General features: G+C 45.1%; 1 protein-coding gene across 5 annotated transcripts in view; it reads left to right on the top strand.

Annotated features, from left to right (window-relative positions):
* PLA2G4C (phospholipase A2 group IVC) overlaps window positions 1-17,367 on the top strand; it is a 32,432-nt gene that overhangs the window by 12,249 nt on the left and 2,816 nt on the right. For 4 of the 5 annotated variants that reach the window (XM_014583247.2, XM_014583244.2, XM_014583242.2 and 1 more), the window contains exons 7-16: window positions 264-443; window positions 3,039-3,092; window positions 5,229-5,282; window positions 8,470-8,589; window positions 9,884-10,042; window positions 10,470-10,565; window positions 11,245-11,399; window positions 13,130-13,301; window positions 14,634-14,784; window positions 16,282-16,406. In XM_014583247.2, coding sequence (XP_014438733.1) covers window positions 264-443; window positions 3,039-3,092; window positions 5,229-5,282; window positions 8,470-8,589; window positions 9,884-10,042; window positions 10,470-10,565; window positions 11,245-11,399; window positions 13,130-13,301; window positions 14,634-14,784; window positions 16,282-16,390 — 1,250 coding nt within the window. In that variant the 3' untranslated portion in view covers window positions 16,391-16,406. The remainder of the gene's footprint in view (window positions 1-263; window positions 444-3,038; window positions 3,093-5,228; window positions 5,283-8,469; window positions 8,590-9,883; window positions 10,043-10,469; window positions 10,566-11,244; window positions 11,400-13,129; window positions 13,302-14,633; window positions 14,785-16,281; window positions 16,407-17,367) is intronic. The other variant, XM_006142189.3, reaches the window with a different exon arrangement.

The following is a 17,367-nucleotide window of genomic DNA, read 5'->3' as shown; positions in this document are numbered from 1 at the left end:
TCTTTCCCTGCCCTCCTGAACTCTTGTTGGGTGGTGGCTACCATGAAGGGGAGGAGGAAGACTGAACTGAGGACTCAAGTTTGGGGACATTGTGGGGGTGATAAGCTGCAGCTAGCAGTATGAAGATGCTCAGATGTCTGGGGCCGAGCTCCCAAACTGTTTCTAAGACCACATAGCCCATGTCAGATAGTCTTGGTTGCAATTCCTCACTCTGTAGGTTTGTTTTTGTTTTTGTTTTTTCTTGAGCACCCACTTTGTTCCAGGTTCTATGCCGGGTACTCACCCATGTATTGCCTCCCCAGAGACCTGGTTTGAGTTCACCCCTCACCACGCTGGCTACCCTGCACTCGGTGCCTACGTCCCTACTACCCACTTTGGAAGCAAATTCAAGGAGGGAAGACTGATTAAGTCTGAGTCTGAACGAGACCTGACCTTTCTGAAAGGTCAGTACTGGGATCAGATGGGGTTAATGGGAGTGGGAAGTGGAGGGAGGTAGGAGTTTCCCTCCTGAGGGCCCAACTCTGCCCAGCTCCTACATTTCTGGAAGTAGGCATGGGGAGCTTCCAGTAGGAGAGAGTGCATTCCTCCTATGTTGTCACTGTCTCTGAAGGATCCCCTTAATGTGGCAGAGTTCTGATACCAAGTGATCCAAAAGAGGCAGTTTAATAGAGGGGCTCAAATCCAGGGCTGTGGCTTCTAATAAGCACATTCAGAATGTGTTTGGGCACTAACAAAGCACATTTTTTTTAAAAAGAATAGGATATTTAAAAACCAGCTGACTACCAAAATCATCAAAGCAGTCATATTGCATAAAACCAGAGCTTGTTTAACCCTCCTTGACTGTGACTTGCGCTGGTGTCACTTTTACTTGTGACATCATGGCCTCAGCACTTGGGAGTCTGAAGATCCCACCCTGCAGGGTCAGACAGCTCCCCGCAGCCGGGAGCTGGATCAGCTCAGGCAAGTCATTTTCATTCTCGGAGCCTCAGTTTCCTCAGTGGGGCAGTGATATGATGAGATACTCAAAGTGTGTATGTGAGTTACGTGAGGTCCATTAATAAAAACCACTTAGCCCTGTGCTCAGCACATGGTGGAGCTCAAGGAGAGGTGAATGTCCATGTAGTCAACACATATTTTTGAGCTTCCAACTTACTCAACTATCCTTGAGCTCATACCATTCTCTAGTGTTTTTCAAGGCATTTGAACTGTGATCAGCCATATCAGATCTGTCTCCCTTAACCACTGAGCTATGGGTCTGGTCCTTATTTTATTATTATTTTTTAAGCAGAATTTCACTACGTTGCAATCTTCCTGCCTTGACCTTTCAGCTGGGATTACGGGCATATGCCACAATGCCTGGTTCTCTCTCAGATAGAGTCTTAACTATGTTGCTCAGGCCAGCCTCAGCTTGTAATCTTACCATCTTAGTCTCAGGTACAAGTTACTGGGATTATAGGTGCACACCACGTTGCCTGGCCTTTAAGTTGGACCAAGAATTGAACCCCGGCCTCCCATGTGGTCCCAGCCTTCAGAGCACAGCGTCTTAGCAGTACATACCACCGCCCAGTGTACAGCTTATCGATATTACATACATCCATAACATTGTGCAACCCTCACTGCCATCCACCTTGATAACTTCTTTTTTTTTTTGAGGAACCACCATGTTATTTTCTACAGTGGCTATACCATTTTACATCCCCTACAACAGTACACAAGTGTTCTGATTTTCCACAGCCTTGTCAACACTTATTTTCTGTTGTCCATTAATTCATTCATTTTTCTTTTTTTTTTTTTTTTGAGAGGTTTTTGCTATAGGGCGTGTGCACTTGCCAGACAGAGACAGAGAGACAGAAAGTGAAAAATCACCTCCCAGGGGGGATGGCCATGCCGCAATCCCTTCTCCTCCATTCTCCTCTCTTGGGCATGCACTCATACGCTCCCAGCGTGAGTTTTAAGCCCCTGGGTCTGGGACGCGAACTGCGGTCGACTATGTGGGAGTCCAGTGACATTGCCATTACGCTAACTGCTGGTCCCACATTCATTTTCATTAAAAAAAATTTTTTTTCAACTGGCACAAGTAGTTGCCAGAAAGGGAGAGATAGAGAGAGAGGGAGAAGGAGAAAACATCCCTCTCAATGGAGTGTGGTCATACCACAATCTTTTCTCCTCCATTTCTACTCCCCATTGAAATTTTGGACATGCAGGCACATGTGCCTGGTATGTTTTCAAGCCTCCAAGGCAAGGAGTCAAACCATGTGATTGGTCATGTGGGATCCAGTTTCCGTAACCACCAGGCCATGGGGCTAGACCCACTCATTTATGTTTGATAGTAGTGATCCTAATGAGTGGGTCTGTATGTGTCTTTGATGACTTGTTTGTATGCCTCCCTGAATCATATACAAATGTGTTTGGGTAAAGGTCACCACCAAGCACAGTGGCTGAAAAACTGATTTTAATGACAAAGGCAGGCAACTGATGGTGCTGGTGTACCAGTGCAGTGTTGCATGTGAGGACTCAGGTGTATCCTGGTTTTCTGCTCCTCCATCTTTAACATGTTAATGTTCACCCTCATGCTGAATTCTGTATCACCTGAAGGCTCCTGCGTTGGATGAATGTGCTCTTTCTTCACAGGAGAGTGAGCACTTTCCAGAAGTTTCCTCCACCAATCTACACAGGCCAAAACTTAAACACCCCCTAGCTACAAGGGAGGCTGGGAAATATCGTCCTTCCTGCCTCTATGCCAAAACATGGAAGGCCTTGGGGTCGCTTCTCTACAGTGTCTGACTGGCTGTACCGTAGAAGATAGTGATCGTGTGGACAGGCATTGTGTCTATCTTGTTTGCTGCTGTATTCTAGTAGTTAGGAGAGTGTCTGGTACTCAATTCTTGCTTCATAGATATTTACTGAAAGGAAGAATGAGCTTCCTGCCCAATGGATATTCACGTAACACTTTATACCAGTTGGCTGGTGCTTTGAGTACCAAGTGTGACAGTTACATGATAGAGAACCATTTAGATTTATTTTTGTTTTCCTGGCAGGTTTGTGGGGAAGTGCTCTAGCTAGCACCAAAGACATGAAGAAGTTCATTTTGGGTGAGTATTTGTTTGGAGAACAGAGAGTCAAAACCTCAAGGTATTTTATTTTATTTTTAATTTCTTGTTGCTTTTTTCATTGTTTGTTTGTTTTGTTTTGTTTTGTTTTGTTTTTACATTTGATTACTGTATATCTTGACCGCATACAAAATGGACTTTCCAAGCATGACTATACTGCATGTTAGTCCAGTCAAAGATCTTACCATACACTTAGCATCAATGGTTAACTTTCTGTTTCTGTGTCCATTTTTCCCCCCTTGATTCCCTCCCTCTTGCCCCCACATTGTCCACCCTCCTTCCACAGTCTCTAGTGTCCACAGTTGATCTCCATGCTTTTATATCTTCCAGTATTTCAGTTTCTGCTATAAAGTGCACATACTTGGTATATATTGAGTGGGGACATACAAAGCATGAATGTCATAGTCTGGCTTGCTTAAGCATTAAATCTTCCATATTCTTCCCCTTTCTATCAAATGCCATGGTCTCATTGTTTTTATGGCTGAGTAGTATTCCATAGTGTATATATGCCACATTTTTTTCAATCCATTCATCTGTTCTTGGACATTTGGGTTGACTCCATGTCTTAGCAATTGTGAATAATGCTGCAATAAACATGAATGTGCATGTGTTGTCCAATTGAGTGCTTTCCTATCCATTGAAATCCATAGTACTTTTCCTACAGGTAGCAGAAGAGAGACCTGGATGTAATTGTTCTAGTGATTGAATTTTCTGAAAATTGTTACCATTTATTGTATATTTACTGTGGGCAGCCAGAATGCCTGTGCAGTGACCAAGAGTTCAGACTGCCTTGGGAGGAATGTGACTCTGGTACATGTGACCTTTGTAACTGCTGGAAAGTTACCTAACCCCTCCATACCTCAGTTTCTGCATCTGTAACATGGGAGTGATAGTAATAGCAGTTATGAAGATTCAGTGAGTTAGTTTACCTAAATCACATACAATAGTGCCTGGTAGATTAAAGGAATCAGTAAACTTTAAGAACTGTTATCTATTCTATCATTTAATCCTTGCAATGACTATAAGAAGTGGATGTTATAATCGCTTCCACCTTGCTGAGATCTACTGAGTTGCCAGGAGGGCAAGTGACTTGCTAGGCATCCATGGTCAATGAGCACAGATGCAGGGGTCCATAGAGGTGCAATGCACTGGTGCAGCTCCAAAGTCTGCCTGGACCCACATCACAGCTCTGCTTCTTATGCATTTGCTACCTATGCAAGCTGCTTAAACTCCATGACATAATTTCTCCTTCTAGGAATGGAGACAATAGTAGTTCCAATCTTATAGGAGGGGACTTCAAAAAGTTGGTGGAAAAATTAAATGATAAATTTATTTGAGTCTGAGAAAAATGAAATCCATGTAGTTTTTCTGATAATGTATTTTCCATGAATAGGAGTCAGGTCTTCAAAAAGCTAATGGAAAATATGTATTATGAAAAAACTATACATGAATTTCAAAAAAAAATTTGCACCAGAACCAGCAGATAGCATAGTGGTTAGGGTATTGGACTCTCACATGCCCAGCCACAGTTCCCGGACCTGGTGACTTGAAACTCATGCCAGGCACATGTGCATGCATGCCCAAAATCCCAGGAGGAGAAGGTATTGTGGCATGGCCATCCCCTGTGGGGATTGAGTTTTCACTTTCCTTCTCACTGTCTCTCTGAAAAGTGCATGCACACTATGGCAAAAAAATATAAATTTTAAAATAAATTAATTAACAAATTAAAAATAAAAATAACTTTTTGAAGTTCATATCCCCTCATATCTCTAACCTTCCAATGGCTAACTGAAGTTGTGGAACAGGTCAGAGTTTTATTTCTCTAGGGGGTTGCTAAGTTTGTTCTCTATGGGGGAAAGAAAATGTCCCAATTTGTAGTGTTTGCCAATTCCTGTGGTGTAAATATTCTCAACATGGCCAGTGTTCAGCTATCATTGCGAGGTCTCTGAACACAAAGTTGGAGAAGAGCCAGTATCAACAGGCTTCAGCCTATCATTGCCATTTCTATTAAAGAGCTATCCCTGGAGGTAACTTGTATTTGCTATAAAAATATTCAACACTGTAATGAATAACTTGATTGTACCGAAATACATTCCCTCTTCTTCTGCTGTCTTGCAGCCCAGTTTCTAAGCTTGAAAGAAAAATTGAAAATGAACTATCTATCCAAAGAAGGTAAGTACCCTACATTGATATGAATCACCAATAATAATATGGATTGAGAGCATGCTTAAAGCCAGCCATTGTCCTGAGAACGTATATATAATGATTTACTTGGTATTCATCCTCACGTTATGAATAAGATCTATTATTATCTTACTGTCCAGTTTGGAATCAAGGGGCACAGGGGCTAAGTGAGGTGTCTAAGGCCACGTAGGCAAGAGGTGGCAGAATTGCAGTCCAAACCCACACATGGGCTCTAGCACCCATGTGCACAGTCACCAAACATACCCTAGGTGATATCAGAGGCAGAAAGTAGGAAGATCCTGAGGCATTTAGCAAATTGAGAAGAAAAACATTTCCTAAAATTCTATGGGTTATGAGTCACAAAAGAAAGAGACTTATCTATGGAGAAATTCTAAAGGAGAACAAAAACTAAACATAAAACAGATACTGAATAGAGAGGTTTAGACTGCATTAGTCAGGGCTAAGAGACTGTGCTGTACACCAAACCCCCAAATAGCTACAACCTAAGATACATACAGCTTATATTTTGTTCACATGAAATGCAGTATGGTTGGGTGTTCCTCTAGGTCAGCTCTCCTCCACATGGGGACTCAGGGATCCAAGCTGCTTGTATCTTGTTGCTCCTTATCTCAACACAAGGTCTCCTTATTTGTCCCATGACAGCACTGGAGAGCCATGAAGGGCCTCTTGTGACTAGGCCTGGAAGTAGCAATGTACCACTTCTGCTCACATTTTATTGGCCAGGATCAGTCACATGGTCCAACCTGACTACAGGAGAGGCTGGCAAATGAGGTATCATTGTGTACATAAGAAGAAATAAGCTTGGTGAACAGAGAGCACATTGTTGCCTCAGGTCATCAGTCAGTATAGAGTGAAGGTAGGTCTTTACTCCAGGACTGCATCTGCTTTACAGGTTTATCGCTGTCTTAGTCATTAAGGTTGCCAGACAAAGTACCATGGGTTGAATGACTTATAAACAGCAGAAATTTATTTCTCATTTCTGGAAGCTAGAGAAGGCCAAGATCAAGTTCTGGGGAGACCCTCTTCTGAGTTGTAGAGTACCAACTTCTTGTGTCCTCATATGGTGCAAATAAGGCAGGAGCCATCTCTGGAGTCCCAGAATAAGGGCACTAATCCAATTCATTGGGGCCCCACCTCCTAGCCCAATCACCACCACAAAGGCCCCACTTCCCAATACCAACCAATTGGAGGTTAAGATTTCAATATATGAATTTGATGGGCACTCATGCATTCAGTCCATAGCACTCCCCACTATTTTCCTTCTGCCCCTCAATCTGCTCTTTTGCTATAGGGCATGTGTACTCATTGGAGAAAGACAAAGAAATATAGGAAAAGCCTTTCCTAAAGGCTGAGATAGTGAGAAATCCCCTCCTGGGGGAATAGCCACACTGTAATCCCTTCTCTGCTGTTCTCCTTTTGGTAGTATGGGCACACATGCACATGTACCGGGTGTGTTTTCAAGCCACCAGGTTTGAATGCACAGTCGGTCAAATGGGATCCAATTGCCTTATCCAATAAGCTACCTCCTGGCCCCTTTTTTTTTTGTTTCTGAAACTAGTACCCAGGACAGTTCATGGTCCACAGTGGAGACACAATAACTGTTTAATGAGTGAGTGGATAAAAGAGTCCAGTATAGGCAGCATTTGCAGTTTGGCAAAAATAACCTGAAATTCCAAATGTGCCTTTCTTCAACTTTCACTAAGTTTTAAAAGTTATACACATACAGGGGGCTAGCAGGTGGCATAGTGGTTAAGGTGCTGGTTATGGCTGACCACAGTTTGAGTCCCAGACCTGGTGGTTTGCTTTCTCTCTTCCTCTCTCTTGCTCTCTGTGTGTGTCTCTCTCTGTCAAACTAAAAATAAATGAATGAATAAATAACATTAAATAATTCTTTTTAAAAAAGTTATACAAATACACACACATAAATTATATATGGTTATATATAACTATGATATATATAATATAGTTATACAAATACATACATGTGTGAATAATTATATACTTGTATGTATATAAAATATTACATGTATGGTTATGTATAACTATAATGTATAGTTTTTATATATTATGTTTGTATATGTTAGTTGTATGTCAGTTACTTAGCACCAGCCATTCAGAGAGCTATCTAGTCCCTTCTGCCATGTGAAGTCATAGCAAGAAAAGTCACCATGCACTGAAGAACAGCCCTTACCAGACACCAAATCTGCCGACACTTTGACCTTGGACTTCCTGCCCTCCAGAACTGTAAGGAATACATTCCTGTTATTCATAAGCCATCCATCCAGTCCGTGGTATTTTGTTATTGCAGCCTGCATGAACTCAGGCATCATACAAATGGAATCATACAGTGTTGGTCCTTCTGAGTCTGACCGATTTCACTTGACGTAATGTTTTCAAGATCCATCCATGTCATAGCGTGTGTCAAAATGTCACTTGTCTTCCTAGCAGAGTAGTAGCCCATTGTGCGTAGACAGTGCTTTGTCTCTCCCTTTGTCTGTGGGTGTGCCCTAGTGCTGCTTCTCCCATTGGTTATTGTGAATAGGGCTGCTGTGCATGTGGGCCCCAAGAAGCTTGCTGACAGGGTGAGAACCTGAGAACCTGGGCGCTGACGTAAACATGTTTGAGGTTACACAATTAACAAGGCAATGTCAGGACAGGATCTTGAATGTGGCTCATGTTGAGATAGACCTCCCTGCAGGAAGCCCATCTGCCTAGACCTGGGCTGATGGATGAACTCACGTGAAGCTGCTTAGATTTCATGATGGCTCTAGGCTAGGGACGGGGAGGGTGCTGACGTCTCAGGTTGGGTTCCCCAGAATCAAACTGGAAGGGAAGAAAGTAGTTGAGGAAGGAGCCAAGCAGGGGTGAGATTGCAGAAGTCTGATCCTGAGGGAGGCTCTGGAGCATAAGTCATGCCCTGGGCCTCTGTCCTGCCTGGAGCCACGGCAGCAGGCTCCATTTTCCTACATGCATCAGTCATTGTCTGTTGTTTGGGCCGAGGAGGAACACCCACTCTTGGGTGCTTCCCAGATAGGGGTGGGAGCCTTTATCAGCCACACATGTAGCAGCTGGGGTGCAGGTCGCAGGGGGCACTTGGGGGCAAGGCGATAATATACACCTGCACTTGTGGGTGAGCATTCTTGTCTCTGAGCAGGCACAGGCGTGGACGAAGCTCTGCTGGAACTGGTGACGGCTTACTTACAGGATCAGAGCAGCAACAGCACCCAGAGGAGGCTGCAGACCCTGCAGCAGGCACTGCAGGTGGAAAGGCCAGGTCTGTGCACGGGGATTGGCTCTCAGACTGTGTGGGATGACAGAGGGCCAGAGGAGGTGGGCAGGGGGAGACTGAGAGCTGAGACCAGGTAGGTGGAGTGGCAGGGAACAGGCTCAGCTTTCCTTCCTCCTTCAACTCACACTGCTCTCACAGGGAAGGCATCAGTGCCAGGAGGGGAATGTGTAATCAGTAAACTAAATGGGGCAGGCTGGGGCTGAGGCCTTGGGGAGTGGAAGGGACCCAGGAAAAGTAATGGGAGTGAGTGGTCAGTCAACTCCAGCACCTGCTGCCATTCTGGAAGGAGGGACCTTTGTTTCCAGACAGCAGTGATGCCCATGAGTGTGTATGTCGCCATTGTGCCAGGCTCGGGCTGCATGCCATCCCCTTATTATTGCATGTAGTTCTCACAACCCTGTGAGACAGCCACTCCTAATATCCCTATTGTTCAGGTGATGAAACAGAGGTAGAGATATTGAGTAACCTGCTTAAGGCCACACCGTTTATAAATGGCAGTGCCAGCATTCCAGTGCAGCACTCTGGCTCCAGGGTATATGACTGTCCTGCAATGGTTAAAAGCCAGAAAATTCACATTTCAAGAGAAATCTTCCTATTTTTATGTGCTGCTAGTAAATTAATATTTCTTTTAGGACATGGTGTAAGTGAACTATTTGGGACAGGATTAAGCTCACAGGTTTCTGGTTGTTATGGGATATCCTTAAAGGATAGAGCAGGGGGAAGAGCATAGGTTTGTATCCCAGCCCCAGCACTTTCCAGCTGTGTGACCTTGGCCAAGAGACTCAGCCTCTCTGTGCCTCCATAGTCCTCATCTGTGTAATGGGGACAACTCTCAGTGCCTCCCCACAGCAGTGGGGTAAAAAAGGATGAGATTCATGTAAAATGGCCAGACACGGGCCTGGCACACAGCGAGTGCTCAATAAAATACGAGAATTATATCCTGAGTGTGAGACAGAACTGAGTGGCTGTAGATAAAAGTAGAGGAGGAGCTATCTAAGGATCCAACCCTGGTAAATATCACTGTGTAAGGGAGGACTGGGGATGAGGAACAGCCTAAGGAGGTGGAAAAGAAGAGGCTGTAGAGTAGGTGGAAAGGAGGCCAGCTGTGCCAGGTCACCACAGGCAGGGGAAGGGGCGGGAGATCGGGAGAAGGGCAGTCAGCTGTAGGAGGAGCTGCTGAGGTGTCATGGCTGCTGTGACAGAGCAGGCTGTGGCTGGCTTTGGGCATGTGACATGGACACATTCTGAGGTGTATGGCCACCTGGGTTTCTTGGGGTAGATCAAGACAGCGAGCCTGAACACGCCTGGCTGGCCAAGATGGTTCAGAACTGGAGCCAGATGTCCTGGGAAGAGCAGGGGCGGCTCCTGGAGTCCCTGGTGTGTAGCTTCACAGGGCAAGGAGGGCTTCCCATGCCCCGCATCAGGAGCACAATCAAGGGTGAGTGCCAGTTCTGTCCACCTTCTCCCTGCTCTTTCCTCCCCACCTCTGCAGCCAGTCCATAGGGGTTGACCAGATGTCCCACCCTGCATCTATTTTTCTACAAGTTGTGGGCATGGCATAGGTCTGAGGTGTTCAGAGGGGAAATGACACACCAGGTGCCTGTCCTGGAGGACACACAGGCTAGTGGAAGAGCCACAGAAAGACCGGTGAGCCAGCCCAAACAGGCCCATCCTGGGCCAGCAGATAGTGTGGAGGTTAAGGTGGCTGGATCCCAAATGGCAGATAGTGAGATCTGAGTCCCAAACCTAGTGACTTGAAATTTGCTCCAAGCACATGTGCCACTTAGAGGGTGAGGGTTTCAACATGTGACTGGGGAGTTTAATACCATAACACTCACCTTGGCCCTCTCGGTTTCTTCCTCCAGAGTCGCTCAAGGACTTTTTGGACTTTCTGAATAAAACCGGAGTATGCTTTTGGAAGTGGGAATGGGGGACCATTCACAACTTTCTGTACGAACATGGTGAGACAGCTCCTGTTCCCATTTCCCTGATCTGGCCACTGGTGGGCCGTGAGGGATGGTGGATGATGGAGAGACACGAAACACTCAGGCACATCTCTTCACCAGAGCTGCGGAGGGTGGGGTGGCAGAGTGCCCCGGGGTCTGAGAGGAGGTCTTCTGTCCTTGCTTTTTGTAGTGAAAAATATATCACTTCATTAGCGAGTCAAGGTGTTGCGAAAAACCCAATTCTGGGGACCAGCAGTTGGTGTAACGGCTATCTCGCTGGACTCCCACGTAGTTGACCGCCGTTTGAGTCCCGGACCTGGCGGTTTAAACTTATGTCGGGCATGTGTGAGTGCATGCCCAAGATCCTGGGAGGAGAATGGAGGAGAAGGGATTGTGGCGTGGCCATCCCCCCTGGGGGATGATTTCTCGCTTAACAAACCTCTCTGTCTTTCGCACATGCGACGTATAGCAAAAACCTCTTTAAAAAAACAAACAAACAAACAAAAATTCCGGAGCTCAGAAGTGCAGGGTCAAGATGTCCGGGTGCAGGGCTGGTTTCACCAAGGCCTCTCTCCTTGACTGGCAGATAGGCAGATCCTTCTTTCACTTTCCCTTCTCTCCAGCCGTGTTCGCAGGTCTCGCTTTCAGGCTCTGAAAGTTGGCTGATCCAATTTCTCTCTGCCCGGTGCCACAGGTGGCATCAGAGATGAGGCGATGCACAGTCGGGAACTCCTCCACCTGGTCGATGCTGGGGTTGCCATCAACACTCCCTACCCACTGGTCCTGCCCCCGATGCGGGAGGTCCACCTCATCCTCTCCTTTGACTTTAGTGCCGGGGATCCTTTTGAGGTAATGCAGAAGGCAAGAGATGGAATTTAGGTGGAGCTAAGTGCAGGAAGAAACTGAGGACTGGAGCTGGGGAGTGGGTGATGGGGGCAGGTGCTGACTGAGGAGTGGGCGATACTGGGGAGTGGGTGGTGGGGGCAGGTGCTGACTGAGGAGTGGGTGATACTGGGTAGTGGGTGGTGGAGGCAGGTGCTGACTGAGGAGTGGGTGATACGTGGGAGTGGGTGGTACAGGAGCCAAACCAGCTTATCCCTTAGTCCCAAAGCACTCACCTCTGACAACATCCAACAGCCTTGTCATCTAAAACCAGCCCAGACCTTCCTGAGCCCTCTTCCTGGCAGATTTTGCCACCTTCTGGGTCCCACCCGCCATCCATATCTGTCTCGTGATAGGTTAAACATTCACCTGCATGCTTCCTTGCCCAAGCATGTTCTCTGCAGCCCTGAGGTGGTTTCTTTCTTCTCATTTCAGTTTGTTGGAGTCTGGCATGGGGTGGTGCTAAATGTTTGCTCCATGAGGAGATGCATGTGTATTTGTACTCAGCACATACCACACCTTCAGGACACAGGAGCTATTTTTCTCAGTTGCTTTGAACCAGTTTTACCTGGCTTCATACCCACACTCTGCCACTTACCAGCTGCACAACTGATGCAACTTATTTACTGTCAGTGCATGTTGCTTTCCTCAACTGTAAAATGGAGCTGATGTCAGCTCCTCCTAGGATTTGTTACATGAATTAATACTTGCCAATACTTGTAGAGTACTTAGCACTGTCTTCCACTCAGTATGAGTTTATAAGTATTTTCTTTAAAAATAAATGCACGAATGTAATATTAGGTCAGCGGGAAAGTTATGAGACTTTTTTTCTGTGCAAAAAATGCATCTTGACTTTCCTGATGACCCAGTATACAACTGTTATATGATGCATGCTGATTTATAATAGTATTCATATATAGGAGACATTACAAGGTTTGTGAAAAAAATGCAATTATTTTAGCGCAAAGTGAAATCCAGGCATAATTTTTTTCATAAAGTATATTTTCTTATTTTTCAGTTTTTTTAAGAGAGGTTTTTATACTCAACAAAAAAAGACAGAGACAATAAGAGGGAAAATAAGAAATCACCCCACAGGGGGGATGACCACCTCACAATCCCTTCTCCTCCTTTCTTCTCCTAGGATCTTGGGCATGAATGTACACATGCTCGGCATGATGTTCAAGCTACTGGGTTCAGAACTTGAACCGTGGCTGACCATGTATAAGTCCAGCAACATAACAATTATGCCATCTGCTGGTCCCCAAGTTTTTGGTTTTTATTTTAATTTGGCCAGAGAGCCTGTGTGCTCACTGGAGAGAGACACAGAGAGAGAAAGAAAATGAGAAAGCATCCCCATGGGGAATGGTCATACTGTAGTCCCTCTTCACCATTTCTCCTTCCTTTTTGGGTACACACACACACACACACACACACACACACGTGTTTCTCAAGCCACTGGGACCAGGACTTGAACTGTACAGTTGGCCATGTGGGATCCAGCTGCCTTAATCAACACACCACTGGCTAACCCTCTTAAATATTTTTTATAGTATATTTATTTCTTCCATGGAGGAGCAGGGAAGAGTATGCTTTGCTTTTTTTTTTTTTTTTTTGCTTGTTTGTTTATTCATTTATTTCTTCCATGTGAGAGTGGAGGAAGGCAAGCATCTCTGATAGGGTTCTATTTTCCTCCTTAGACCATCAGGGCTGCTGCTGACTATTGCCACCAGAACAAAATTCCCTTCCCCCCAGTAGAAGAGGCTAAGTTGGAGGCGTGGTCCAAAGCCCCGGCTGACTGCTACATCCTGAAAGGGGAAACCGGTCCTGTCGTGATGCATTTTCCCCTGTTCAACACAGACACCTGTGGAGGTAGGTGTAGGGCAGGGGCCAGGCTGGATGGGGTTGTGTTCTACCCAAGGCACATCTTGTCTGTCCTCTAGTGTCTGATGGTCCAGAGCAGGTGGGTAAGGAGCCATCACCCTGTCCACCTGTAGACCTCCTGGAGGGTGCTATGCTCTCTGTACTAGTCTTGGGTGTTTCTGTGTGTTGCCTCCCTTTTTTGGAGTGTTCTTTCCCTGCTTGGATATCTGACTCCTCTAGCTGGGCATCACATATCCTTCATCCAGTATCAGGTGAACAGTTGCTTGGAAGGCCTAGCATCCAGGTTGAGTGATTATCTTAGTCCATTTTGTGCTGTTGTAACATAGTGCCTGAGACTGGGTAATTTCTAAGAATGGAACTTACTTCTTATACTTTTAGGGTCTGGGAAGTTCAAGGTTGAGGGGCCTGCATCTGGCAAGGACCTTCTTGCTGTGTCATCTCACTGTTGAAGGCAGAAGTGTGAGAGAGAGAAAGGGTTAAGGGGGCTGAACTCATCCTTTTATAAGGAGCCCACTCCCAAGTTAACTAACCTGTTCCTGCAATAACATCATTAATCCATGCAGGAAGGCAGAGCCCTCATGACCTAATCACCTCACAAAGGTCCCACCTCCCAACACTGTTGCACTGGGAAGTGTTTCCAACACACAAACTTAGGGCACATTCAATTGATAGCAGTGGCTCGCCAGGGCCTGATCCCACCACTGCCTGCACTGGACTTCAAGGACCTCTTACCTTGTCCACATGCTCCCAGGGTGAGATTCCCATTAAGAGACTATGTACACCTGTCTTCGTCCTTTATGTAACAAACATTTGTTGTTCACTGGCTCTGCTTCAGCCGTTGTTTCGTGCCACGCAGACCAGAATAGAAGAAAAATTCCTCATGTGGAGCTTTGTGTAGATAGGGGATGTAGATAGTAAAAATATAGATACATTCATGGTTTAATGAAGCTTTATAAAGTTAAACCTTAATCTGTAGGGGCCAGGTGCTGATGCAGCTGGACCCACATGGGAGAGTCCTGAGTTCACATCCCAGAACCCCTTTGAGTGTACAGGTATATGTGTGTTTGTCCATGATCTGAGCCACCTGGCCCTGGGGCTGGATCATGGCCTGGGGACTCTGTTGGAACTATTTATGTTTCTGTCTCTCTTGTGGAAAAAAAATAATAAATACACACTTTAAAAAACAGAAAAACTTTACAGAGCCAGGTAGGTTTGATTCATGGTTATATTTGCCAACACCTGGGATAAATGGACGAATTTGGTAGAATTAATTGTCCAGACTCATGATGTATTTTCTTTCTTGGTCTGATTATACGTCAGATGAAATTCAGATGTGGAATGACAGATACAGCACCTTCAAACTCGTTGACAGCTATACTCTAGACCTGGTGACACAGCTCCTGGAGGTGTCCAAGAACAACATCAGGAGAAACAAGGAGAATATCCTCAGAGAGATGAGGAATGTGGTCAGGTAGGTGGGAGGCCATAGTAGTCCCTCTGACCCCACCTTCATTCAGTGAAAAACTACTGGAGAACTTTCTCAGTGCCAGGCATTGAGGGTTGCAGGGATGAAAGAAAATAGTTTCTCATCATTTGAGCATGTCTCAGTAGTGGACACAGACACTGAGCAGTGTCAGGGAGTGAAGAGTTTTCTGAAGAAGAATGAAGTAGTGTATATTAATGTGAAGGGCTGTTCTAACAAAGAACCCCAGATTCTGAAGTGACAGAAATGGATCGTCTCATGGTTCTGGAAGCCAGAAGTTCAAATCAAGGTGTCAACAGGGTTGGGTCCTTCTGAGGGCTGTGAAGGAAGGATCTCTTCCAGTCTGCTCTCCTTGGCTTGTAGATGGGTATTTTCTCTCTGTGTCTTTTCACATTGTCTTCCCTTTCTGCATGACCTTATATCCAAATTTCCCCTTTCCTAAGGACAGTAGTCATATGGAATTAGGGCCAAACCTCTAGACACTTCTTGAATTAATTGCCTCTTTGAACATTTTTTTCTGCAAGTACAGTCACATTTGGAGATGCTGGGTATTAGGATTTCAACATAGAATTTTTGGGGTGAGAGAGGACACTACTCAACCCTTAACATAGGGCTGTGGATGAATGACAAATGACCTCCCCATCCCACTCTAGATTGGGAGTGCCAGGTTGGAAAACAATGAGTTGCAGTTAAACAGGTTTTTTGACTGCAGGATTCATCAGATCCTTTAATGAACTAATGTGCTTTTTACAGCTTCAAAGGAGGTTGAGTAAATATTTTCCCCTACATTTACATGACCTCTTAGCACAGAGCTTTTTCAGAGAGTTGTATTCTGCAGAACATCCTTTAAGAAAAGTGGCTGTGCAGCTTTGTGCTCTGACTCTATGGAGACTCCTGGCTCTGGTGAAATCAGATGCTTAGAAACCAAAAAGGGCTATGTGGAAAGTTCCAGAAGTATTGGGTAGAAACAGAAGCATCTGGACAACCTATGGTTGGATTTAACTGAGAGTCTTCACCTTGAATTTGAATAATCCCAACTCTATTACTGACTGACTCAGAGGCTTTCTATGCCCCAATTTTCTCTCCTGAAAGATGAGAACAGTGATACTATCTATATATGTTAAAAGTTGGTTGATATTTTTAATAAAAACATATAAGTAAACTTGATATGAAGCTCATAGTGTGTTCCATCAGTACTTCCTGGTGGAGAAAATGGCTTATCTTTAACTCTGTGTACTACTGTAAGAGGTAAGTCCTAATAATCATGCTTCACTTATAATAAATTGGACTGATGAGGTCGCCAGTGGCTAAGTAACCTGTGCTCAGTCAGCAGCATGGAGAATTAACCCTGATTGTCATGAGGGCCAAATAGGACATCCCTTCCAAGCCTCCTACTAACCAACGCTGAGTCCACCAATGGCTGGTCTGAGCTCCAGACATATCTTATCAGTTGGAATTTAGAGCGTCTTCTCATTCCAATTCTAGAGAACCCCCGAAGTTCCTAGAGGTTAACAAGGATTCACTGGAGGATATGGTGGAGGATGTTGAAGGCTCTCAAGCTATGGAAATCAAGATCACCCACACCACAGCATGACAACTGAGGGTCCCTTGTAAGTTTCCTTCTTGTCCTTTCTTCCCTGTATCCAGCCCTGAGATATCCTCACATATATGTGAGTACTGCATGCTTCAGTGTACAATCTCCCAGTTGAGAGAGACATTGGGGTGAGGTGGTGGCAGAGAAGTAACACAACTAGACCCAGATAGGAAGGTCCTAGGTTTGTGTCAAGGATCTCGCTGTGCACATTGTGCATCTACATGTTCATAATCCAGGTTGGCTAAGAGTGAGGGTGAATTGCAGTGTGAAGACTCTATTGGGAGTGCTGGTCTCTTTCTCTCACAGGAGAAGTAAATAAAATTTTAAAATTAATTTTAAAAATCTCACCTCTTACTATGTGTGATCATGGTAAGATACTGCTCCCCCCCAAGTCTCAGTCTCTTTCTCTGTAAAGATGTTGGCATTTTTGGCATCATAACAGATGGTAAAAACTTAGTTTGTAGAGAGCTTTCCTATTGAGGCCCTGCTTCTTCTCTCAGCCTCTTGTACTTCCCCAGCTGGAGGAAGTGGCTGCTGATCTGATGGTTGAGTCCCCAGCATGGGAACCAGGGTATGTGTTATTCATGTGAAGATGAGAGCCTTACATTGTCTCTCACACCTTTGCTCCCAGACAATAAATCCATTTCTCTTGCTTACATTAGTCTAGGTCTAGCCTTGTTGGGCAGATTGAGTGAAGGGACCATCTGTATCAAGATTGGAAAGTAGAGTTAGCTCCATGGCCTAATGGTTAAGGGAACCAGATCTCACACAACCAACCATGTAGTTAGAATCCTGGCCCCAGCAACTTGAAAAACATGCTGGATGCATGTGCATGCATGCCATAGGTCCCAACAGGATGGAGAAATGAAGAATGAACTTCCCCATTGGGGAGGGTGCTTTCTTTTTCTGGCAAGTACAGACACCCTTCTCCCCTCAAAAAATAGATCACAAAATAGAGGAGAAAAAGTCATTCTGGG

Source organism: Tupaia chinensis, unplaced genomic scaffold (genome assembly GCF_000334495.1).
Source record: "Tupaia chinensis unplaced genomic scaffold, TupChi_1.0 Scaffold000067_2, whole genome shotgun sequence".
Taxonomy (NCBI): Eukaryota; Metazoa; Chordata; class Mammalia; order Scandentia; family Tupaiidae; genus Tupaia; species Tupaia belangeri.
This window is presented reverse-complemented; position numbering and strand designations above follow the sequence as displayed.